At 39.1% G+C, this 26,683-nt stretch overlaps 2 protein-coding genes across 4 annotated transcripts in view; one reads left to right on the top strand and one right to left on the bottom strand.

Moving 5' to 3' along the window:
- The window catches only part of LOC120098222 (uncharacterized), a 702,255-nt gene that overhangs the window by 202,437 nt on the left and 473,135 nt on the right, over nucleotides 1-26,683 (bottom strand). The window lies entirely within an intron of this gene.
- The window catches only part of Map3k2 (mitogen activated protein kinase kinase kinase 2), a 72,497-nt gene that overhangs the window by 21,703 nt on the left and 24,111 nt on the right, over nucleotides 1-26,683 (top strand). The window contains exons 2-11 of one of the 2 annotated variants that reach the window (NM_138503.1): nucleotides 8,999-9,068; nucleotides 13,224-13,342; nucleotides 14,456-14,496; nucleotides 15,939-16,038; nucleotides 18,998-19,111; nucleotides 19,838-19,925; nucleotides 23,110-23,240; nucleotides 24,456-24,535; nucleotides 25,408-25,475; nucleotides 25,623-25,715. In NM_138503.1, coding sequence (NP_612512.1) covers nucleotides 9,065-9,068; nucleotides 13,224-13,342; nucleotides 14,456-14,496; nucleotides 15,939-16,038; nucleotides 18,998-19,111; nucleotides 19,838-19,925; nucleotides 23,110-23,240; nucleotides 24,456-24,535; nucleotides 25,408-25,475; nucleotides 25,623-25,715 — 838 coding nt within the window. In that variant the 5' untranslated portion in view covers nucleotides 8,999-9,064. Of the gene's footprint in view, nucleotides 1-8,998; nucleotides 9,069-13,223; nucleotides 13,343-14,455; nucleotides 14,497-15,938; nucleotides 16,039-18,997; nucleotides 19,112-19,833; nucleotides 19,926-23,109; nucleotides 23,241-24,455; nucleotides 24,536-25,407; nucleotides 25,476-25,622; nucleotides 25,716-26,683 lie in introns of those variants that run through there. The other variant, XM_039096559.2, reaches the window with a different exon arrangement.

Below are 26,683 nucleotides of genomic sequence, written 5' to 3' on the forward strand. Positions count from 1 at the left end.
TTTATCTTTATTCTATTGGTTACACTGAATTCCATCTAGACATTAGAGGTAAATTTGGGATTGTCAGTTAGCTTGTAGGTGGTAGAGGTTGTTATTATAGAGAAGTCTGATAGGATGACAAGAGCAGTTGTGTGAAAGGAAACTACATCTATGGCATGCACATGTCACAGCAGTGTAGACCAGATTCTGAAGCAGATGAGGGTGAACTGTGGAGAACGGGGCATTGCTGCTCAAGTGCTAACAGATACTCTGTGCTCTGTTACTAATATCTTTTAACAGCATTTCATAGTTTTTATATCTAAGCACTTGAATTTAGTTTTTACAAGCTGGTGAATATGACAGATTATTTCTCCCACAGAACTATAATCACACTCCCAGGAAGTATAACTATACAGTTGAAAAAAGTCACACATCACTGTTTTATTGATTATATAATAAAACAAGTTATCAAGTACATAGTTGCTAAGTTATGTAGCTATTAGATGTCTGCTTATTTCATTTGTAGAACCCCCTCCCTCCCTTCCTCCCTCTCTCTTTCCTCCCTTTCCTTTTAAGAGAAGTTGGGGGAAAGAAGGGGAAAAATTATAATTCAAACAAATAAGTTGGAAAAATAACTTCTGGTAGAATGGAAACATTTATAAGAATTTCAATTTTTTTTTGATTAAGAATGTCTACATTTTTGATTAAGATGTCTATGAATCATAAAAATGACCAGCGTGGTATGATCACCCTAAGGATACAGTAGCAGCATGCATAGCGTGGTGGTTACCAACAACTCTGTAGTTGGACTTAAGACCAACTCAACAAGAGGCAACTCAAGTCTAGTACTGGAAGCCTAGCTAACTACTCAGGGGTAGTGACATTCTATAAGGTGGAGGAAGACCTAAACTGCCACTCTGTTAAACCAGCACAATCCCTAACCACTCTACACACTTGTCTTATGTCCACAGATAAGTGTAATCCTCAGTCTTCTTCAAGGGAACTTCTCTTTTCAATGCATGAAGACTGTTCTTACAGAACACCACAACCAATCAGGACATAGGGTTGTGGAGCCCCAGTGCCAATGGGTACATCTACAAAAGAACTTGTGTACCTAAGGCTTGGAGCATTGTGCAGTGGAAGATCAGAGCTGAAATATTGCAAGAGCCAGAGGAGCAGGGAGTTCCCTAGACATGCCAGAAACTACATTCAGAAAGTGTCAGCAACGTAACTGCTCAAACACCACACTGATAGCCATGCCAGCATGTTTAAGGAGAGAATTAGAAGGCCTTAACTTTACACAAAGAACAGTCAGGGAATGCTGAGAGTAAAAGAGATAGTCTTCCTCAGGGAAGGATACAGCAATTGGTTATCTGATGTGGACCAGCAGAGCTTCTTTAGCGACCGGTCCTAAGTGGGGCGGCCAAGAGATGAGACGATAAAGAGGACAGGAAAGCTGTGGTGGACGAACTTGCACCAGCTATGTCTTATACCCAGCAAGTTTATTAAGAACGACAGCACCTTATAAACCATTTTGCAGGGGAAAATAGTCTTAGGACTGATGATCATAGCCCTTTGGGAAGAGGCAGGTCCCCAGAAACTACAACCTTGACTCCTCTGAGGCGCTGCCTCCAGCCATAGACTAGCCTTGCCAAGTCCACTCCTGGACAGGGATGGATTCAGAGCTAACATTCCCTTTGTCCTTTCATCAGGGCCTCTGAGGGACTCTTGTCTCAATCCCAATAGCTATCCAATACCAAACAGTCATTCAGGTTGTTTTTAGCAACACACACACTCACACACTCACACACACATACACACACACTCTCACACACACATACACATACACACACATACACATACACACACATACACATATACACACATACACTTATACACACACTCACACACACATATACATACACACACATACACACATACACACACGTATACACACATACACACATACACACATACACATACACATATACACACACATACACATATACACACATACACATATACACACATATACACACACAGTCTCACACACATACACATATACACACACAGTCACACGCACACATACACACACACAATTTTAGAGGGTCATGAATTTGAAAAGATGTTGGTGCGGGTGCATAGGAAGGTTTGGAGAGAGGAAAGGGAAGAGAGAAGTGATGTAATTATAATCTTAAAAAATAAAATAAATTATTTAGCTGCGATTCATTTGTACCTTTAAAGTATTTAAGTCGAATATATTCTATATGATATGTACTTCTGTAATAAAGTATATTTTTAGAATGAAGGTTTCACATAACAGCACAGAATAAGGCATAGAAAGTTATTAAATAATCAGCATGGGACTTGGTAAAAAATTATCAATGGCTGAACAAACTTGATATGTATGTGTATGAGTGTGGGACGTGTAAACACAGAGTGATAATGAGGAAGGGCCTGCAGGGTTAGAAGTGACCGAAGGAATACACCATGGAAGCTCTAGGGTGTCCTCGGTTCCTGGAACTTGGTTCTAGATGAGCCTAACAATATATAAGCATTGCACTGATTATTTTGGTAAAATACCAATCATTCTAAATTTCATATGTACTGCTGAGGTTCTGCGGCCTCAGGAAAGGGCAGAGGTTAAGAAGTGCATTTTAAATGTTGAACTGCAGATATCTTTTTGCTAAGTGTCCAAATAGGTGGATCATAGCCTAAACGTAGAGGCTGGAATTCTGTCAAGCTTGTGGCTGGTAAAGCTGGATTTCAGCGTTCTTGTGAAAACTTCAATAGACGTATTCACTGGGCTTTTACACATTGGTTAATTATGTCTAACAAATTGGGTACTGGCTGAAGTTGTACTGAGGGCAGTGGCACCTGACACCGCAGGTGTGTTGAAATAATAGTTGTTTCTCTGACCGCTGGAATCTTTGAGGCAGAGCCACATTTTGGGACAGCGCTTCTCCAGATACAAAACGTTGCTTGCTATTAAAAGCTTCATGCAGCTTTCATTATGAATTGTACTTATGAATTGTATTTGCATCTACATATTTCACTCCACCTTCAGTAAATGCTAAACCTAAAAGCAGTGGAGCTCTCCCAAGGCCTACAACACATGGGCAGCACCACAGCATCCAGCTTTTCACAAACCACCATCAACAAGCTGGGTGGATGGGAGTGTCCTGTCATCCAAAGGCCAGCCAAGAACACGTTCTCTTTCTCTACAAGAGTACTATCATAAACGTCTCTTCATACTCTTAATATTGTGGTCATACTGTGTGTGTGTGTGTGTGTGTGTGTGTGTGTGTGTGTGTGTGTGTGTGATTATATATGTAAAATCGTTGTTGCTAGTTTTTTGAAACATGGTCTTACTATATAGCCCTGGCAGTCCTGGTACTTGCTGTGTAGACCAGGCTAGCTCAAGCTCATAGAGATCTGCCTTCCTTTGGGAGTAAAGGCTTGTGGTACCAGGCCAGGCCAGTACCATACTTAAATACTTCTCTAAGTTTGTTTAAGGTCATACTGATTGGATTATATGTTAGGACTCTCATGTTCTCATATATGACTTCCCAAGGAGCAGGGTAGTCTATCAAATGATGTTAATTTAGTTAACAAAACTGAAAACAAAAAACACCCAATAAGATTATGAAGAAAGAATTTTAAATCAAATGCAGAAAAACCTAACCCACTCCTGAGATCTATTTCATTATTCACTGCATTCTACTGGAGTTCTCTGTGCTTGGAGTGTGGCATTGGAAGAAGTGGGAAGTGAAAGAAACCTCCTGACGAGAAGCAGTGGTGTTCAGTCCTGCAGTACTTGAGTGTTGCGAAAGAGGTGCATTGAGCTTTCCTCTGTCTTGTGAAATCTCAGTGTCCAGGTTATCCACTTTCCTGGGGGCTGCAGAGTAGCAATGCATTTCTGCAGTTCACTTGTCCGCACTGAGGTTATGTTGTGCCTAGCAGTGCTCTCCACTACCTTTAGAAACTGTGACCAAGACCACGACAGAAAGGAGTGTTTGCTCTCCAAAGGTTATAGCTTAATCATACAGCCTGTCCGGAGGTGCGAAGGGGGTGGCACAGCTGCCGGCAGGGAGTCAGACACGAAGCAGCCTTCCTTTGAAGTGGGTGGTTATGTATTAGACAGTGCTGATCTTGCTGCTGGTGGTAGCAGTGCTTTAGTAGTAATAGTGCTTTTATAAAGTTTTTAATTTATTTTTATAACAACCTTTGTTATAAGAACATAGTCAAGGCTTAGAGAAAGATATGATTATATAGTTACAGGAGATCCTGTCAAGGATTTTTGAATTTATTCAAATTGTGATGAGACAATACTAATAGCTTCTAAGCAGAAAAAGAACATTTTGACTTAATTTTGTATTGTTTTAATTTTTAAAGGCAGGCTTTCATTGGCCTAGACCTTGAATTTGAATTCAGAAATCTTCCTGCTTCTACCCTCCATGCTGGGATTAATAGTATGGATTGCCATGCCTGGCTTTTTTAATTTTGAAAAAGATGCTTTCTTTGCTATTTAGAAAATGAATTATATGTTGGCATATAATTCAACAGGTTAGCTAGATAAAAAATATTTACGTGGCTTGGAATCAAGCGATGGTGGTAAAACACACAGGATGGAAGATAAAGGAATCAGGAATGAAGGATGTTGTAAGATTTTAACTTTGTCTGATTGGAAAAACAGGGAGCTTTTGCTGAAACGGAGACTCTATTTTAAAATCTTTCCCTTTTAAAAAAGTTAAAGTTTTATTTATTATTGTTCCAGGTGGGTGGTTTTACTGTTGACCCCTCCTAAATGTTAGGATTACATGTGTTCATCACCATGCCTGGCCTTGACCCTTTGATTCAGAGATAGGATCACTGTGAATGACATTGATAATTAATTATTACTACTGGTCATTTCCAACTGGTATCATTTTGATTGTATTACATTTATTATAGGTTTTTTAAACGATATTATACTGTGAGAAAAAGCTTCATTTTTTTTCAATTGTTGGTTCATTGCTTATATTTTCCTTTTTTAGTGGGCTATAATTAATCCATTGTTATTCCATATTTGACTAGTGGAAGCCCATTCTAGCAGTTCTTGTCCTCTTTTTAAAAAAGGAATTTATTTATTTATTAGTACATGTGTGTACATGTATGTGAATATGTGTTCATGTACATGCATGCATATGTGGCCCTGTGTAGGCCTGTTGCAGCAAATGCTTTTACCTGCTAAGCCATCCCCTGGCCTCCTGTGCCCCTTTCCCATGTCCATTAGCAGTTGTGGACTTTCCTTCTGTGGACTTCACTAAGCTGTAAAATACAACTGCCTTATGTATTTGTTTCTGTTTCTTTCTTGGTACACACATATTAAGAACAATAATTTTATAATACCTCCATTCTCAGTCCTCTATAACAAGGCCATTTTTGATTCACCCCCTTTTTTTTTTTTTTGGTTCTTTTTTTCGGAGCTGGGGATAGAACTCAGGGCCTTGCGCTTCCTAGGCAAGCGCTCTACCACTGAGCTAAATGCCCAACCCCGATTCACCCCTTTCTTTATCTTCAAGAGTCCAGGGCTTCTTGTTGGGGTATCTGTTGTGGGGAAGCAGAGCAGCTTGGTATGTGTGGTGGTTTGAATATGCTTGACCCAGGGAGTGGCACTGTTAGGAGGTGTGGCCTTGTTGAAGGAAGTGTGTCACTGGGGCACAGGCTTTAAGAGACCCTCCTCCTAGCCATGTGGGAGCCAGTCTTTTCCTATTGGCTTCAGATGAAGATGTAGAACTCTCAGCTCTGCTTGAACCATGCCTGCCTGAATGCCACCATGCTTCCTGCCTTAATGATAATGGACTAAATAAACCTCTGACCTTGTGAGCCAGCCCCAATTAAATGTTGTCCTTTTTAAGAGTTGCCTTGGCCACAGTGATGGAAACCCTAACTAAGACAGTATGATATTTTTTTCTTAGTGCTACTTTGTTATTTTTGTACTTCTGTGTGCTGTATTTCCATTCATGTCTTCATAGTTTAATTTTCAACAGTTTTAGGTATACATTACTTATAAATCTAAACTGTTTCACTTAACATGTATATGTTTTATTGTTTGCTTTTCTGTTTGTATAGGTTGTCCTGTTGTTGTTGTTGTTTTTGCTGTTGTTTTGATAGTTTTTTTTCTGGAGACAGGATTTCCTTGTTTTTCCTTGGCTGTCCTGGAGCTCTGTCTGTAGACCAGGCTGGTTTTGAACTCAACAGAGACCCACCTGCCTTTGCTTCCAGAGTACTGAAGGTGTGTACCACTGTCCAGCCTGTTTCTTATATTTTTTTAATGCTTAGAAAAATTTCTTGCTTATTATTTGTTTCTAGATTGAGCGAGTTATAGTCAGAACATACTTTCTGTGGTCTTAGTTCTTTTAACTATATTGAGTTTTATTTAAGGCCCACATCTATCTTGGTGAATGTTATTCTGTGGGTTTAGTATATGTTGGATAGAGTGTCTTGTGTATTGTGTAGATTAACTGGATACAGTCAGATTTACGTGTGTGCATGCACACTTTTTTTCCTGTTTTGAGATGAGATCTCTTCCTGGTTTGGAGCTTGTCCCTTAGGGTACACTGATAAGCCTGTGAGGACCAGAACCTTTGTCTCTGCCTCCCCAGTGCTGGGGTTACAAGTGCTGGCCACCACCTGGCTTTTATACAGGTGCTGGGAATCTGAACTCAAGTCCTCCTGCTTATAAAGTACTTTACCCCAACTCTACAGTTGTATGTTTTAAAAATAATTTGTGAAAAACCTATTTTGATAGTCTTTCAACTTACTCTTCAGTTCCCGGTTTTGTTCTTTTCAGTGCTTGACAGGACTTACTGTTTGATTTCATTTTCTTCCTCAGCTGGAGGAACATCGCTTCTACTTTTCTTTCTTTTTTTAAGGGCGGCGGCGGCGGCTTCGGCTGCTTCTTCTTCTTCTTCTTCTTCTTCTTCTTCTTCTTCTTCTTCTTCTTCTTCTTCTTCTTCTTCTTCTTCTTCTTCTTCTTCTCCTCCTCCTCCTCCTCCTCCTCCTCCTCCTCCCCCTCCTCCTCCTCCTCCTCCTTCTTCCTTCTCCTTCTCTTCCTCCTCCTCCTCCTTTTTCTTCTGATTTATGCATTATATGTAAGTACACTGTAGCTGTCTTCAGACACACCAGAAGAGGGCATCAGATCTCATTACAGATGGTTGTGAGCCACCATGTGGCTTGTTGGGAATTGAACTCAGGACCTCTGGAAGCAGTCAGTGCTCTTAACCACTGAGCCAGCCATCTCCAGCCAAAGGGCTTATTCTTTATATGTTGTTTCTGTGATATACATCTACTTACAGTTACCCACAAAATCCACTGTAACTTTGCTGCTGTTATTAATTATAAGATAAAATCTGATATGCAGGATATCTTATGCAACTCCTGTGAAAGGGTCATTCAACCCCCAAAGGAGTTTCGACCCACAGGTTAAGAATCTCTTCTCTAGTGCCTATGGGTTATGGGGATCTGAACTCAAGTCCTTCATGCTTGTGTGGCAAGCATTTTGTGACCTGAGCCATCCTCCCAGGTTCCCTAAAAATTATATGTGTATGTGTTAAAGGGAGTATATGTGTTTGTGTGCACATGTGTGGAGAATAGAGATCAACCTTGGGTGTTCTTCCTCCTCTGTCCACTTTGATTTTGTTTCTTTCCCTTTCACCCCCTCTTCTCCCTGCCCTCCCCCCCAAACCAATTTCTTTCTTTGGGGACAGTTTCTCACTTGGACCTGGGCTCTTAGATTAGGCTAGGCTGGCCGGCCAGCAAATTCCAGATACCTGCCTTTCTCAGCCTCCTTGCACCAGGCTTACAAGTGCACACTACCATATCTAGCTTTTTATGTGAGTAATCGGGATTGAACTTAGGTTCTTGTGCTTGTGTGGAAAGTACTTTATTGATTGGACTGTCTCCCTAGCCGGGTTTACAGGCTGTTGTGTGGTTGTTCTCTTTTCAAGTCTTTGTAAATATGTGTTAAAATGGAGATGGTGGTTTTCTACCCTCACATTTTCAGACCACTTGCCACTCTCTTTTGCTCATGTTTATCCTGCTAAAGTGAACTGGTCTGGCCCTGTGGTGCTGGTCTACAGTCCTCAGCTTAACTCATGACATTGAGTGTTATCCTTAATGGTTCTGCCCTTGTGCAGCCTCTTTGGAAAAAAATCTCTACTGAAGTCCTATAATTGGATTGTCTTACTGTTGAATTATAATAATTTTTATATATTCTAGTAGACGATGACTACTACTACTACTACACTTCTTTTTTAATGTTGTGGGTTAGGTTTGCTAGTATTTTATTGAAATTATTTTTTACTTTGTAGCCCTGCCTGGCCAGCCTTTGATTTTAAAATTTGTCTGTTTACAAGTTAGCGCATGTTTTTAATTTGTTCTGGTTATCTTTACCTTTAACTGGTTTTCATTCCATTTATATTTAATATAATTTACATAAGGCATATCTATCTATTTTCTGTTTTCTGTGTGTCATATTTTTTCCTGAATTTTCTTCATTATTACCTTGTGTGTGTGTGTGTTTTTTAGTGTACTGTTTTAAGGTTTTGACTCCTTTGCTCTTAGATTTCCTTCTTAGTGGTTTGTCTGGGGATTACAGTGAATATCTTTATAACTCACAACTGTAGTTGGGTTGATAGCAACGTAATTACAGGAGTATGCACACTTACATACTTGCCTCTCCCTTCCTTCCTTACATTTATGCAAATTAAATATATTTTGTGCCGAGCAACAGTTATAGTTACACTTTTTTTGATCCAGTGCCTTTGTCTCCTGAAAATTGGTATTAAAGTGCTGTGCCACCACCACCCAGTGTTACAGTTATTCTTTATGTAGTTTTTAAACAATGTATTATTTTCATAGAAAAAATTAATATGGCAGGAGGACTGCATATTATTACAAAGACTTGATTACTTTTCTTTTTGTGGTTACCTGTTCCAGTTCTTACTAATTAATATGTTGTCTTCTTATGTTTTAGGGCAATAAAGAATGTTGATGGGAGAACTGTTTTCCTAATTTTAAAATTATTGAGCTGGACGCCATAATGGGTAAGTTTAAGCTAAAAGCATCTTTTTTTTGGAGCTGGGGACCGAACCCAGGGCCTTGTGCTTCCTAGGCAAGCGCTCTACCACTGAGCTAAATCCCCAACCCCTAAAAGCATCTTTTAAAAAAGTTATAATTAAAGAATAGGATGAAGGATAAACTATTTATCTTACAATAAACTTTATATAGAAATTTATTTTTTTTCTCCTTTGTCACTTTAATTGAAGCACTGCCATATATAGAAAGTTATGATGCAGTAGATTATGCCATGTGAGACAGATTTAGCTAACATTCTACTTAGTGGACTTTAAGCGTCAGGGAGGAGTACAGTGCTTGAATAGTTATGTGAGGCTCAGCTCAGTAACAGGACCACCAACACTAACACCAAACAAGAGGTTTTGAAAGTTGAGGTTCTTTTTACATTGTTACAGTTTTGGAATGACCGTGAGCTGCAGGACCCAGTTGAGAAGTTCAGATTAAGTGCTCAGGTGTTTGTGATTAGTTTAGAAAGTAAGGTGGTAAGGGGAAAGAACAGTCATCAGATGTTATAATCGAGTATATAAGCAAGCCATCCACGTGCAGAGACAATTTCTTTCATAATATTCTGTGGCATTGTAAGTTTAATTTAGAAGCAGTCTGCTCTATCTATAGAAATAGATTTCAGGCATTGAGTTTTTATACCCATCGCTTTTCCTTCTTCTTTGCCTCCTTTTCTCCTTAATATTGAGGGTTCTGTCCTGAGGCAGCAGTTAGACACTGGAGAGAAGCAGAGCAAATGGTCTGCCAGACCCGAGGTTGAGAAACATGGACAGAGTAGTTAATTGTATGCTGTTTTTAAACTGAGGTTGATCCCCATAACTCTGACATTTACTTGCCAAAGTTTGTCTCACTGTTTAACCAGCACACACACACACACACACACACACACACACACACACACACATATACACACACACACACACATATACACACACACACACACTTTCAAACAATGTAGCTGATAGAGTTAAAAGACACTTGGACGAGTCTTGTTTTGGAGGCTTAGTGCACTCTCACTGCACATAGTTGGAGCCAAAGCTCCACATTCCTACTTTGAAACTTTCTCTTCCCCCTTCTTGGTAGCCTCCCACATGGTGCCTCGTGTGTGTGGTGCCCTCTGGAACCCAGCCTCTCCACTCTAAGCAGGACTCTAATAGCTCCAGACTGCACACACTCTTACTGACTCCTTTTTGCCTCTCACCTTTCTTTTTCATTTGTACTTCAACTTATATAGTAAGTTAATTTTTAACCATTGCAGATGGTTATGAGCCACCATGTGCTTACTGGGATTTGAACTCAAGACCTCTGGAAAAGCAGCCAGTACGCTTAACCCTTGAGCCATCTCTCCAGCCCCAAGGAGCCTGACATTTTTAAAGAGTGTCATGCCAAGTGGTTTTACTCTATTCGAGATCAGTATGGGATTACTCAGGTTGGGACAATTTTTATCAACAATGAACAGTCTTGTTGTGGACATTTTTACAGCATACTATCTGTGATTACGTTGTAACTGAATCAATTACTATTTGACTAAGAAAACACCATGAACAATACTATTTTATAAAGGATGCTTTAAGAAGGTTATAACTATTTTCTCTGAGGGCTGCAAAGATGGCCAAGGAGTTAGAGTGCTTGTTGCTCTAACCCGGCCTCAGCTCTCAGCGTCACCTTAGGCAGTCCATAGATAACCATATCTTCAGTCTGAGGTGATCTAAAACCCTCTGACTTCTGTGGTCATCTGCACACATGTGGCACACACAAACTCAGGCAGGTACACACATAAAAACATAGATTTAAAAAAACTGAAGTGGTTTTTCTCTTGGGGCCTGTGAGATAGCTTTGCAGGTAAAGGTACGTGAAACCATGTCTGACAAACCTGAATTTGGACTCTTATGGGGAGAAGAGAGCCAATTCCTGTAAGCACATAAGCACTGTAGTGCATACACACCCACAAGATAATAAATGTACTAACCTAACTGGGATTTATTAATAAAAGCATTCAATTTTACCTTAATTATTAGTATACAAATACTGTAACTTATAGACTATGCTGAATATTAAAAATCAATGAAGTATATATTTAACTATTTATATAGTTGAATTACTTTTGGAACAATTGAATTACCAGATTCTTTTTAATGATTTCTTTTGCAGAACATTTTTTTATTATTACTTCATGAAGATAAATTATTGCCCAACATAATGGCTACATTTAAAAATGTTAATTTGTAAAGACCTTTGATTCTTTTATTTATCTGTTAATAGTCATTAGTAGATTGATTTACTAGCAAAAATCTGTTGTTTCATAGTCTTCCTAATAGTTTGGATTGGCATTACATAGGGGTCATGTTTGTGATTTTAAAGAAAATCTATTTGGAAGACATTAAAGTTTAAGCTTTATAATCCTCCTTTTAGTTTTCTAGATTCTGTTTCCTAAGGAATGAATTTTTCTTATATTTTTACTTTTAATTAAAGTTTTTGTGTGTGTAACTGGGTGTTTGGCCTGCCTGTTTGTCTATGCACCACATCTGTGCCTGGCGCCTGCAGGATAATGGCGGCTATGGGATTGTCTGGAACTGGAGTCACCACATGGGGGTAGGGACAGAACCTTGCTCTTCTGCAAGAGCTGAAGCAACTCTCCAGTTCCACATTGTTACCTAAATTGCTATTGGCCTTTTTGATAACTTTTTTTTGTTTTTTAATGATTTACTTATTTTGCATGCATTGATATTTTGCCTGCATGTATATACATCTGTATGGGAGAGTTAGATCCCCTGGAATTGGAGTCAGACAGTTGTAAGCTGCTGTGTGGTTGCTGGCAATTGAACCCAGCTTCCTTTGGAAGATCAGCCTGTGTTCTCTGGAAGAACAGCCAGTGCTCTGAACTGCTGAGCTGTCTCTTCAGCCCGATAAACACTTTTATGTTTGTAGTCTTGGGAAGCAGTTTGAGAGAACCCTTCAAAGTATTAGTAGGCCATTGTCCATGGATGGAGCTTTTCTGTTTTTCCTGTAAGCATCAGTAACAGGAACACGTCTCTAAACGAAGTATGTGATTTGGATAGGGTTGGTAAAGGAAGATCATGTTTACACAAGCTTTACTTTTTTTTCCTCATTTTTTTTATTAAGTCTTTGATATCTGGTGTGTGTTTTGTTTAGGAGCCATAGAAAAGAATTTGTTCTAGCACAGCTGTTTTGACTCAGGGTGTTAAGTCACTGAATGAATTAGAATGACTTTACCTTCCTTATACATGGGGTTGGAGGGAGAGCTCAGCTGTGAGGTGCACATACTGCTCTTTCAGAGTACCTAAATTCTATTCCCAGCGCCTACATTAGATGACTACAGCCACCTTCCAGCTCTAGGGGATCCAACACCTCTGGCCTCCGTGGGAGCGCACACACACACACACACACACACACACACACACACACACGGGGCGGGGTGGGGGGGAAGGGGGGGAGAGGGAGAGAGAGAGAACTCGTCTAGATGCCTATTTTATGTGGTGCTTGAGTCTTGGCAGTTTTGATGTTATTCTTGGAGGTGGTTTGTATGTATGTGTGTTCTTTTTTTTTTTTTTCTTTTTTTTTGGTTCTTTTTTTCGGAGCTGGGGACCGAACCCAGGGCCTTGCGCTTCCTAGGTAAGCGCTCTACCACTGAGCTAAATCCCCAGCCCCATGTATGTGTGTTCTTGTAACACAATTAAAATTTTGTTTGGTAAAAAGAGGCAGGTGAAGAAGAGTTCAAAGAGTTCAAAGCCAGCCTGATGTACATAGTTTCAGGACTAAACATAGACACCCTGTTTTTAACAGGAAGAGATACATTTTATATGAGTGTGTGTCACATGTGTGTGGTTGCTGGGGGAAGCTAGAAGAGGGTACAGGATTCCCTGGGATTGGAGTCACAAATGGTTGTAAGTTGTTCAGTGAGAGTGCTAGGAGCCAAACTTGGATCTTCTGAAAGAGCAGCAGGTACCCTTAACTGCTGAGCCATCTCTCCAGTCCAATTAATTCATTTATTTATTAAATTCCATTATAAATTCTGCTTGATGACTATGATAAATATATGTTGAGATTAGCATTCTTTTAAAAAATGTGTGTGTATGTCTGTCTTTTTTAAAAATTCCCAGATGATCAGCAAGCTTTGAATTCAATCATGCAAGATTTGGCTGTCCTTCATAAGGCCAGTCGGCCAGCATTATCTTTACAAGAAACCAGAAAAGCAAAACCCTCTTCACCAAAAAAACAGGTATTTTATTTCAGTAATACTTAAAAGATTTCATTTTTATTATTTTAAACTATGTGAATGTGTTTCTGTATAAATTTGTGCCCATGGAAACTAGCTGTACTGGATCTCATTGGAGCTGGAGTTACAGGTGCTTGTGAGCCACCTGACATGGGCGTTAGGAACTGAAATTTAGTCCCTATAAAAGCAGTATGTGTTCTTAACCACTGAGCACCCTTTCTAATCCCAACATCAGGAGTGTCTTAATAAGTGTATTTGTTGTTCTATGAATTACTTTCATTTCATAGACTTACTTTGAGTCAAATATTGTGTTTATTAATACATTATTTGATATGTGCATTTTAAATTTTGTATTTATATTTAATATGTAATACAATATAAATGCTATGTATAAGTACAGTATTAAAGAAATAGTGAGAAAAACTGAATATACATTTTTAAAAAGCTATATGGTAACTGCTTGCTAAAGTTACTATTTCATCCATTCTTTCAGCACCCAAGATGAGCAGTTTCTTTTGTTTCTTTTCCTAGAAGTATCGTCTGGATACCCATAACTGGGGTGACGTGGTTCCTATTAACAAGAGTAGCATGAGCTAGGAAGCATAGGAAGTAGACTAGTTAGACTAGACTAGTTAGACTAGACTAGTTATACTAGAGTTCCCGCTTCCCATAGTTTCCCATCGTTTTGTTCATGGTCAGCTTAGGTCAGAACATAACAGATGGAATGTTGTAGACATAGCAGACCTAAGTTTTAAAGTCATGCCATTTGAAGTCGCATAATGAAACCTCGCATTGTCCAGCCTTACTCTAGGACGTGGATTATACCTCTGTGTTTCATATCCATGCTGTGTATTTAGAAGCTAGTTAAATTACAGGATTGATTACTGAAATATGAGAGTAAATCCTGACAGTGAGTAGACACTGGTGTTCATTCCTGCTGTCAGATCTGACTGTGATTCTCAACTCAGCTTTGGCAGACGTTAGGTGAATGGAATTGCACCTTCAAAATGAAACCCTTTCTCTTCTGCTCTGTGTTAAATGAGTAGACTAAGGGAAAATGACTTAGGAATTTATCTGGTTTCCACATGATTATGACTGATATCTATTTTATTATAGAATGATGTCCGAGTCAAATTTGAACATAGAGGAGAAAAAAGGTAAGCAAGGGATTACCACACATTAATTAAATCATATAATAACATGTGTATTCCAGTTAAGATATTAGTATTCTTTTCAGGTTTGAATGAAGTTCTGTAGTTTTGAAGTTGAAAATGAAATAGTCTTTGGTAATGGGTAGCATGTACCTAGACTGGCAAGAAATAGAATATGTCAAAATACATGCTAACCATTGGAAATACTGAATGTGTTTGCTTTGCAAAATTGGGAAGTAAATGAGATCACTTCATAAGACACACTTTAAAATTTTACCATTTACCTTTATGGTTCCTAAATAAAAAATTTTGACTATCCTCAAAAGGCTTCTATGCTGTGGTGCATATTTTGCTAATAGTGTTGTAGAAGTGAGTTGGAATGGTGGCTGCAGGTACTTAAGCAGCAGGAATGTAAGCTCAGCTGTCTCTGCCTGGTGTCTCTTGCTAGCTCTGCCTCAGGGTGAAAGTGCAGTTGGTGAGGGCTGGAAAAAGACCCCATAGGAGTACAGAAGATAATGTTTTTGTTATTAGTGTCTCACTGTGTTAATAAAAGGCCTGTTCATCTTAAGGAATTTAAAACCCTCACAAGTCCTATAACTTGTAGATTTGACGTGTTTCACTAGATATACTGGAAAAAAGTATAACATATATCAATAAACTGTTATCTGATCTATTCCTTATTTGGGATTATTTTTTGGATGTTTGCTGGCTTTTCCATCCCTTCAGCTCTGTACCTAGTTTGTGATTTATAAAGTTAGCGCAGACGTGGCTTCATCCCCGTGAAGCTAATAATCCGATTTGGTATTCTCTAGACTTGGTGTAGGCTCCCTGGGCTGGCCAGACCTTAGGAATCGAGGAAGCAGATACCATGATTTTTTTCCCTTCAGTCCCTTTATGATGTCTTAGGGATGCTTACATGACATATGTATTAAGAGTTTGAATTGATAAGGATCCAGGAATCAAAGCTTGATTCCACAGGACGAGGAGCTTACTGTTCCTAACAGTTTCATTGCATTCTATACTCAGATGCCACATAGTTAGTTAACTCAACACTTTCCTAAGTAGTTAGTTAGTTAACTCAAACACTTTCCTAAGTAGTTAGTTAGTTAATTAGTTAGTTAACTTAAACACTCTCCTAAGTAGTTAGTTAGTTAACTCAAACAGTTTCCTAAGTAGTTAGTTAGTTAACTCAAACACTTTCCTAAGTAGCACTTTATATTGAGCTTTAATATTTATGTGACTGTGAATTTAAAACTTGGAGAATCTTCTTTTACAAATTATAATTAGAATAAGACAAATTTTAATTGCAAATTTTATATTGAAAATTTTTGTATTTGATCAAGTATGTTATAATTTTTACTTAAGTTTTTTATCTAACAAAATGGAACTGTTGTAAGTATATTGTTTCTGACAACCAAAATAAAATATGTAAAAATTATTTTTTATAGAATCTTGCAGGTTACTAGACCAGTTAAACTAGAAGATCTGAGGTCTAAGTCTAAAATTGCCTTTGGACAGTCTATGGATCTACACTATACCAACAACGAGGTAAACATGCCCTTATTTTGGAGAATTAGTGTGTTCATGGAAGAGATGGTGTCTTTATCTGGTGATTAGTAAGAAGGCGGCACATTAGAGGAGTGAGAGGCGCATTTAGACTTTGCTGTTAAGTGGAGGTGTTAGCACCGTGCAGACACCTGAGACTGTACCGTGGGAAGAAGTGGACACCAACCACCTTGTGGTTTCCGCTTCCATTTTTCCCTCTTACTGTGTAGTCCGTGAACTTACTCCCCTGTACACTTAGAATCTCTGTGATATTAGTCAGGACGTTTGGATTCTTGTATTGATGTTTGGGGTCAGCGTGTGTGGCCTTGAGAACTTGCTGTGTTTTCAGAAGCCAGTTTCAATCCTGAGAGTAGAATTGGATTAGATGGTAACTGAAGTTTCTTACTGTGAGTGGGATTTTAAAATGTTTAGTTAATTTTTTAATTTAATCATCAGAAAATGCTTTTTTAGTGGCCTGCTGTTAGGACTTATGAGTTGTAACCTTTTATGGTGTAGGTGTTACAGGTGTGTAGAGGAAGCAGAGAGCAGAGGAGTTGACGATCCTTGAAGGAAATGCATAAAGTCTTGGGATAAGGAATGAAAGTCAAAGCCGGGCTTGGTGGTACATGCTATAATTCCAGCTCTGCGGGGGCAGAGGCAGAGGCAGGCATAATGAGTCTCAAGACAGCCAGGGCTACATGGACAGACCCTGTCTATAAAGTCAGTGAGTGTCCTCTTTATGCTACTAAGGAGAAGCCAGCAACTGAAGCAGCATTCAGACTGAGACTTTGGTCTAAGAAGGCAGGCCACAAAGAGTCCCAGGGGAAGAGTGGAAGATAGGACAGCCTGAGAAGCCCGTAATGAAGGGCACCAGTGGGTTGGGTGATGAGGGAAGGCAGCAAGACTGGGTCTGAGAAAATATAGGAAACCCCTGTGCGAATAAAACACTTGAAAATAACCCAGATGCACATGCTCTTTTGAACATAGAAGACTCTTAATTCATCACCAGAAGCAGCACAGCCTGATTGCTTACATACAACATGAAATGCTTCTGCTGAATAAAAAGACAGTTCATTGTCTGGAGGGAGCTCCAGGGGCTGCGTGCAGCAACACCAGCCCTGGTGCCAGCCCCTCTGCCTGCACCAGCACAAGCACAGGCACAGCAGGACCTGGGTAGGAGTCCCAGAAAGGCAGAGGGACATGTTTTCATAAGTACAAATCTGTATCCTAAACAGGATCTTGAGCAGATTAATGTGTACTCTACTACAGCAGGATCTTGACATTTTACTTTTCAAGAAATCTGGGGTTTTAATTCTGCATAAGCATATCTCTTACCCAGTCTTTCCTGACCCTTTATCATATGTGCACACTGGCCGGGGTTTAGCTGCCAGCCTGGGGTTCTCCGGGTTTCTAGCGGTATGGACACAGGGAAGTACATCGATGGTAGATGACGACCTGTCCTAAAGGGCCAGCTCTCTGGATAACAGACTTTCCATGGCCAGCTTCCCCTGGCGTCATTATCTCCTAACATAATTTTCAGGGAAACACAGCTACCCTACCTTCCAACTCCTGCATCTATCCCTTCTCTCCTTCCTCCTTCCTCCCAAGGTATTTTATCAGCAATAGGAAGTGGAACAAAGATGATGTCCCAACACAAATTAGCTGCAAATAGAAATCGGAAATAAACTTTTAAGTACAGAGTAGACAAATGTTAGCAGAGTAGAAGACAGAATTCAGATCAATCTTGACTTGTACTTACAGTTAGCAGACTTTCATTTCTCTGCTTTCATTACTACTGATTTGGAGACAGAGTCTGGCCTTGCAACCTTGGCTGGCTCAGCACTCACAGCTCAGCCTTGACTGGCCTTGAATTTGTCAGTCTTTACAAAACAGACATTGCTTTCCTACAGCCCACAGAGTGTGTTATATACCTCAGTAGGTCCTGGGTCAGGTGCCTCTGGTGCTCACCCTGTGCTATGTACTGAACAGCTCTGCCAAGGGCTGCCCTTTACTGTGCTCTGCTGGAGGGGATCTGAGCTCCAGACGTTTATGCTGCAGAGGACTCCCAGCCAAGGAGACTTTACATTTAAACGTCTCCCATGCTTAGAGTTAACAAGTGTGGCACATGCTCATTTATTTTCTCTGTTTCTGTTCCAGTAAAATGGTGCACACTTTTATATCACTGACAGTCTCTTTAAGCTGCAAGTGTTTATTTAAAAAATAAAAGATTTTGATTTTTATAAATTCTTGTGAATCATACTTTTTCCCTAGACTTCTTGGTTGCTTTTGTCCTTTATAACATCTTAGCCATAAGAGGGAGGACTAGTGAAGAGGATTTCATATTGAGGGTCTCCTGAGATGACTGCTCACTTAGCTTGCTTTAGAGGCTAGTGGTGTAGACTACCAGGACCAGAGATGAATACAGGTGAACTGCAGCGTGCAGATACATGGCTGATGACACCTTCCCACGGCCCCTGTCACTGTTACTCAAGGTTTGCTATGTTGTAAAGACACCAGGCAGAGTGTAAACCCATGGTAGACAACAAAAAGAATTAAGAATTTTATTCGTGCAGATGAAATGTAGTAGCTTATTTTATATAATTTATGCGTGTGCCCTTTAGTGTTCTTAGGCATGAATATACTTACCTCATCTTAATTTAACAATTCTTACTATACTTCATTTACCAATGTTACAAAAATATAGAAAATTAAATTTTAGATATATTTACTAGAAGAATGTAATGATTAATAAGGCAAAAATTTTAATTCTTTATTCATTCTGAGATTTTAGTGGTGCTGAAAGAGAGAACAGAATGCTGGAATAGAGATCTGTAAGCTCCTTAGACTTTCATTGTAGTAATAAAATATAAGGTGTGATTTATAATTCCCTAGTATCGGAGCTGCTCACAGAAGAATCTGACCTGGTGTGATGTCTGCATGATTCTTGTCTCTTTTTGTTCAGTTGGTAATTCCGTTAACTACCCAAGATGACTTGGACAAAGCTGTGGAACTGCTGGATCGCAGTATCCACATGAAGAGTCTCAAGATATTACTTGTTCTAAATGGGAGTACACAGGTATGAATTGGAGTTGTATTTCTCACTGAAGATTATAAGACTGTAATCAGGGTTATATTGATATTTTAATTTATAAAGTGTAAATTTATATATATATAATATATATATTACTGCTGTAGCTTAATATCTTTGCTTCTCAAAACTAGTTGGAATTACAAATAATATATTATACATGTGAAACTAATAGAAACTGGCAATTTGAGAAGAATTATATTAAAATTGAAATGTCCATTTTGTATTTTTATTTTTTATACTAATTTTGTGTAGAAGAGGGGGGCATGTGCACATGCCACAGACACATATATGAAGATCAGCTTTCTCATTCTCACGTGTTGGATTTAGGATTTGAACTTTGGTCATCAGTGTTGACAGCAAGCACACTCACCTGATCTTACTGGTTTTGAAATGTTCATCTTCTCCATGTCTCAACCAACTCCCTCCCTCCCTCCCTCCCTCCCTCCCTCCCTCCCTCCCTCCCTCCCTCCCTCCCTCCCTCCCTCTCTCCCTCTCTCTTTACTCCCAGACTCAAGTAATCTTCCTCTTTCATCTTCCAAGTAGCTGGGGTGGTAGGCTTGTGTCACTCTTTTGGTAGATTAAAATTTGTAAGAGTAGACTTTAAAAGGCCCAATAAGAATAGAAGTTAGCTAGGTTTAATTTGGGTAAGAGGATGATTCTGTTGGAGCCTCAAGTGGGAAGACTAGCATTAACTGCTCTTTTCTCTTCTAGGCTACTAATTTAGAGCCGTCACCATCACCAGACGATCTGAATAATACACCACTCGGTGCGGAGAGGAAAAAGCGGCTATCTGTAGTAGGTGAGAGAGGCAACGGTGATTTCTCACATCCTTCTCGTCTCTTACTGTGTGGTAACATGAAGTAGATCCCTGAGAGTAGCATCTTGTCTCTATAGTCTCTGCAGTTACATACTTTGGCCTCTTTGTCCCTGAGAAATTAATTTTAAATACTGTAGGACTAGCAATAACAAATTTAAAGTTTTTGTTTCTATACAGAATATTTTAACACTGAAGAATTCAGGTACAATCTCAAAGATGTTTTAGTCATTTTGCTAGGAGGGAAGAGGTTAACTGTAGGACATTGGAATGAGTAGACTAGACTCCTAAGTATGATGTGAACAGAGAGGGAAAATAACTGTAGACATTAAAGTGAGTAGACTGGACTCTTGTTCCTAAGTTCTCTAGGGTTTTAGGTGTTTCCAAATATACTATCAATATGAAAATGGTTAAGAATTTCTAGACTATGTTTTATTATTGTTTTCTCACTATCCTACTGTATTTATCATCAACAATGCATTCCTTATACTTAAGCTTCTGATAAAAAGAAATGAGGATCCTGTATACTATGTTGTGAGGTAGCCTTGTTGAGCCTGTGCTAGGCAGGGGTGTTCTGAACCCTCCATGCTTGTTGCCATGAAAACATTGACAAGGAGCCGGAGAGATGTGGTTAAGAGTGTTTTCTTTTCCAAAGGACCAGATTTTGGTTCTCAGAACCAGTGTCAGGTGGCTCACAAGCACCTGTGTCTCTTGCTCTAGGGCATCCAACACTATCCTGTGGCACTCACATGCACATGCCCATGCATACGTGTAGACTCACACATGCACAGAAATAAAAGTTATAAAGTAAACCCTTAAAGTGTCATTCAAATACAAAAAAGAATTGACAAAATAAAAGTGTTTCATTGCTTAAAGAACAGTTGATATAATTATTTTTAACAGATAGGGGAGAGGATGTATGTAGTCATTCCTGATAGCATGAGTTCTTGTACTAAGGCATAAATTTGAAAGGGGAAGTAGAAGAGGAGAGACAGGTAAATAGGGAGGAGAAAACAAGGGAAGAGAAAACGAGAGCGGGACCAAGTAAGACATTTGGTTGAAGATTTAGGAATGACTGGAGTAGAAGAGAGTTGCTGATAATGAATGAAAGGATTAAATTAGCATGAGTAACTAGAGCAGTTGTTTTTTGTTTTCTAGAAGAAGCTTCTTTTTAAAACTTTGTTTATTCACTTTACACCCCAATTGTAGCCACCTCCCTTCTCCCTGTTCTATCCTCCCAACGAAGCCCCCTATGGGTACCAGCCTGCACACATCAGCACATAAACTTGCTGCAGCAGGACTAATCACATCCTCTCTCACTGAGGCCAGACAAGGCAGCCCAGCTAGGGGAAGGGGATTCAGGGACAGGTAACAGAGTCAGAGACTGCTCCCACTCCGATGGCTAGAGGTCTACATGAAGACCAAGTTGCATGTCTGCCTCAAGTGTGTAGGGGCCTAGGTTAGAAGGAGCTGTTTTATGACCATTCTTTTTTTAGGTGTTTTGTCTCACATGAGTCTATTTCGGAAAACTAGAGATATGAGCCACAGCGCTGATACACAGATAGAGCTGGCTTGTCCTTACTCAGATAGACTTGAGATTACAGCGAGAGGACACTGGAGTTATGGGAATTGAAATTCCGGTACTCTCACTCACAGCATGAGACCAGGAACTTTGCCCTTGACGATGGGGTTAAAACCATAACCACTTGTAAACAGAGCACTTCTGGAACAGCTGCCATCTTTCTTTGTGGAAATAAAGTAAAACAGTCACTACATTTCAGTTGTTAGACAGGAAAAGCTTATGTGCACTGGCTAAATTGCCATTTGATTTCCTCAATATTAACCCACTAGTATTCTTGTTGTTTGACTTTGGTGCCAGGATAAGAAAAAAACTGAAAATTGTGCAGAATTACTATGAGTGTGTTAACTTCCTATTAAAGGAATATTAAGAAATATGAGTTGTCAAGTAATTGGATGAAGAAATTTTTATAGCCTCCTTCTTTCTCAGTCTCCTTTTAGTTGAGTATATTGCTCTATAAGTAAAAAAAAAAAAGTATGCAGAAAGATGAAAATATCAGGGATGCAATAGTGACTGTGTTACAAAACCTACATGAGCTCCCCTCAAAGCTTAGCCCACACTTCTTTGCAGACAGCAGATGAGGTCTCTGCATCTTCTTAATTAATGTTCCCTTGCTCCTTCTCCCTACCTAACAGACAACCCCTTTACATATGCCTCTCTCTTTCTTTGATTTAAACTTAAATAGAACAACACTTGCATGTTTGTTTTTCTTTAAAAAATACTGCAAGGAAAGCAGACAACTTGGTTAATAAAGTATCATTTCCTGTGAGCCAGGTAATTAAATGATTGCCAGGTTCTCCTCTACTTTTTCTTAAACTGTGAAGGTTCTAGGGGTTTATAGTATGTCTTACTATATAGGCCTAACTAATCTGACTGTCTGTATCGGCCAGGCTGGCTTTGAGCTTAGAGTTCTGCCAACCTTTGCCTCCTGAGTTCTGGGATTAAAGATGTATGCCCCTACACCTGGAAAATTATGAAGAAATTAAAATGCAAAGAATATAGCTTACCACAAAAGTCTAGTTTTAAGTAATACAAAGTAAGATCCAGGATATTAAATACAAAATCAGCTGAATGACCAAGAAGCAGTCTTACTTCAGGTGTTAATGGAAAGAATCTCATGGGGCTCAATATACGTAACGTTTATAGTGAATGGATTTACCATTAGAGCATTTTTATCAAGAAGTAATGTAGTGCTGTGTTCATTGATGTGAGAACAGACCAGTTGCCAGAGACATTTAAGATAGCAGCCTGCCCTGGATTTAAACCCTGCTGATGGCAGAGCCCTTATTCCTTCCCTATATGGAGATATCAGTCACAGGTTATGTTAAATATAGGCAGATACAAATTGTCTTTGGAAATTCAAAAGCCGTGGCATAAGATTCTGTAGTGTGTTTCAGCCCATGATATGGTTGTCAACTGTCAGGAAAACTGGAGTGTGAATGGAGAAAGGTTTTATAAAGATCTGAACCTGAATATTCTGATTAACTTTTGTAAACACTGGGTTTTATTTGCTAAAGTTATATTTTTATGTAGTTAGAAATGAGACCTATTTAATTGAAACAAAAATTAGATAAAACTTTTCTTTTTGAGGTCCCCCTAATAGGGATAGAAGTTCTCCACCCCCAGGATACATTCCAGATGAACTGCACCAGATTGCCCGGAACGGGTCTTTCACCAGCATCAACAGTGAAGGAGAGTTCATCCCAGAGAGCATGGACCAAGTAAGCCAGAGCTGGGTACTGGTTTGTACTGTATGTTAAGATACACTGGTCAGGATGGGGTGTGTGTGTGTGTGTGTGTGTGTGTGTGTGTGTGTGTGTGTGTGTGTATTTTCTCTAATCTATCTTAAGTCAAATAGTTATTATAAACTGCCCATTAATTTATATATACCTTTTTATATTGGTATATCAAAAAATACTAGAACAAGCTGGTTTTCGTATTGATCATTGGCTTATAATCTTAAATTAACCAACATTCAGATTTCTTAATAAGCTATCATTTATTTATTTGTTTATTTATTTATTTATTTATTTGAGTTTTTTAAGGCAGGATTTCTCTGTGTAGCATTGACTGTCCAGGAACTCACTTTATAGATCAGGTTGGCCTTGAAGTCTAGAGTGCCAGTATTGAAAGTGTGTGTCACCACTGCCGGCTTAATGAACACTTCAAAGATAGTGTAAAATAATAAATACTTTATGAAGTGTGGTTTGTGAACTGTCTTTAATACTTAAAAGTGCTTTTGCTTTGTGGTACCCAGGTATTTTTGTGGAGTCGCTATTAGGTCCTTCCATTGCCCTAAGTGCCCACAGTACTGTGGCTTTTTCCGTCTCCTAGTGTATGTAGCATTACACTGGATTGTTTGTCTCAGTTGAATAGGGCCATTGCTCAGCGTTCAGTAAGCAAAATTACTTTAGCCTCAATTACCTGACTATAGAAAAGTATATTTTTCTCTTAGAAGATGTCTGTAATTACAGCTGTTTATACAGGATATTTAAAACTGAGTGATTCTGAATGGTAACCGCTATTTGTCACTGTTCCTCTTAAAGAGTCTATAGTAATTCTAAAATCGTGGGGAAAGTTGTATGCATTTCTTGATGTGCTAGAAACCATTGAATTATATACTTTAAATGTATGAAGTTTATGTTATAGCATGTCTCAAACAATTCTTTTTCTAAATAAAGGACAACATTTAATGGGGCTGGTGTACAGGTTCAGAGGTTCAGTCCAGTATCATCAAGGCAGGAACGTGGCAGCATCCAGGCAGGCAGGAACGTGGCAGCATCCAGGCAGGCAGGAACGTGGCAGCATCCAGGCAGGCAGGAACGTGGCAGCATCCAGGCAGGCAGGAGCGTGGCAGCATCCAGGCAGGCAGGAGCAGGGGGAGCTGAGCCTTTGCTTGTTACCAGGCCAAGTCATGGTGGACTCTGTTTTCCTAGATGCTGGATCCACTGTCTTTAAGCAGCCCTGAAAACTCTGGCTCAGGAAGCTGCCCGTCACTGGATAGTCCTTTGGATGGGTAATGATGACTACAGTTCTGCTGTTTAGTACATACTGGTAAAAGTGCACACACAGAGAATATGGAGTGATCAATAATTCTTTATTTCTGCTTGTCCGAAATGTGTTGGAAGCAAATGCAAACAGAATTTACATATGTTTATTTTATGACAGCTCTTGAAACTGTTATAAAACTTCTCTTGATTGGTTTTGGCAGTTACACTTTTAAAAATTTTGTTTATTTTGTGTGCCTAACGTGCATTTGTCAGGGTGCCCTCTGCTGTTCTTAGAAGGACATTGCTGTTTGCAGTCTTCTGGAGCACAGAATTAATATTAAACTCTTCACTTGTTTGTCTCATCTGGGATTCTTTATGAAAACAGATTCACATTTGGAAATTCACATATACTTTCCTTTTATCCATACCTGTCTGTCAGCACAACCTACTGGAAAATCTACTCAGCCCCACCTCTACAAAAAAAAAAAGATGAAAATTTTTAGTGAACTGTCCAGAATATTTGTCCTTAATGTTTGATAAGTTAAAATTTATGTCTTTAGTAGAGATTCAAAAACAGTTTCAGAAAAAAAAATGATTTTCCAACATTGAACTGAAGTACAGCTGCTTTAAACCAACATGCTTCCAAGTGTATCGTTCTTACCCCTGTACTTAATAGCTACCCTAAAAGCTAGGCTTTTGTCTGTGTGTACCAAATGAGTGTTTCAAAACAGGTTTTTCTTTTTAAAAATTTAAGTTAGTATTTAAGTGAACTCCTTTACACACACACACACACACACACACACACACGAACACATGTAGAAGTATAGATATTACTTAAAAATTTTTTTGTTTTATTGCATACTGTCCTTCAATTTAATTTTACATTTTCTATTTATAGAGAAAGCTACCCAAAATCACGGATGCCTAGGGCACAGAGCTACCCAGATAATCATCAGGAGTTTTCAGGTTAGACTATAAATTTTACATGCTTGAATGTTTATGTCATGGTTTGGCTAGGAGGGGAAATTTTTTGAAAAAATTAAAAGTGATAATATGCTTTTCATTATTAAGGAGATTTGACTTTTAATGATAGTGTTTTTTATGACTTAACAGACTATGATAACCCCATTTTTGAGAAATTTGGAAAAGGAGGAACATATCCAAGAAGGTATCATGTTTCATACCATCATCAAGAGTATAATGATGGTAAGTTTTGAACTTAGAGTCAGTCTATAAGAACAGATTAACACGGGGTTGGGGATTTAGCTCAGTGGTAGAGCGCTTGCCTAGCAAGCGCAAGGCCCTGGGTTCGGTCCCCAGCTCCGAAAAAAAGAAAAAGAAAAAGAAAAAAACAGATTAACATGAAGCAGACATTACAAAAATGAGCATACATTTTAAAAAGCCTCATATTTATGATAACCAAATAATTTGTTCTTGAGTCACTTAATTGTCTGGTTAAAAGAAAAAGAAGAAAAGCCTTTGTCAGGAATGGTAGGGAGTACACACCTTTAGTCCTAGTACTCAGGAAGCAGAGCCAGGCATATCCATCTCTGTGAGTACCAGGGCAGCCAGCTGTAAGGTTCCAAACAAAATAAAAAATAAGACAGCAAACCTTTTTTCTGGTAACCGACGGGTAACTTAGTAAAGTGTATGCTGTTTAAGCACAGGAACCTGAATTCAGATCTTCAGAACCCACAGAAAAGCTGGGCATAGCGGTGTGCACCCCTTACCTGAGCTTGGAGGAGAGGATGTGGAACAAGTAGAACCCTGAAGCGTAGCCAGTATAGCTGAATCAGTGAGCCTCAGGTTCAGTGAGACCCAAAGTCATGCAGCAAAAAACACAGGTGGCAGCTGGCACACAGCCCAGGCCTTTAATCCTAGCACTTGGGAGGCCACCCAGGTCCATATAGTGGGTTCCAGGCCAATCAGAGTTACAGAATTACATAGTTATACCCTGTCTTAAATAAACCAAATAAATAATTAAATAAACGACATGATTATGCCATAGATAGATTAATAGATTATAAAGGTGGATAGTGATTCAAGAAGATACCCACTGTTGACCTTGATCTCCACATATATGTACATGTACCATCCATGTTCTATTGCTGTGAGGAGACACCATGATCATGATAATTCTCTTAAAGGAAACACTTAATTGGGCCTGACTTATG

Source organism: Rattus norvegicus, chromosome 18, assembly GCF_036323735.1.
Source record: "Rattus norvegicus strain BN/NHsdMcwi chromosome 18, GRCr8, whole genome shotgun sequence".
Taxonomy (NCBI): domain Eukaryota; kingdom Metazoa; phylum Chordata; class Mammalia; order Rodentia; family Muridae; genus Rattus; species Rattus norvegicus.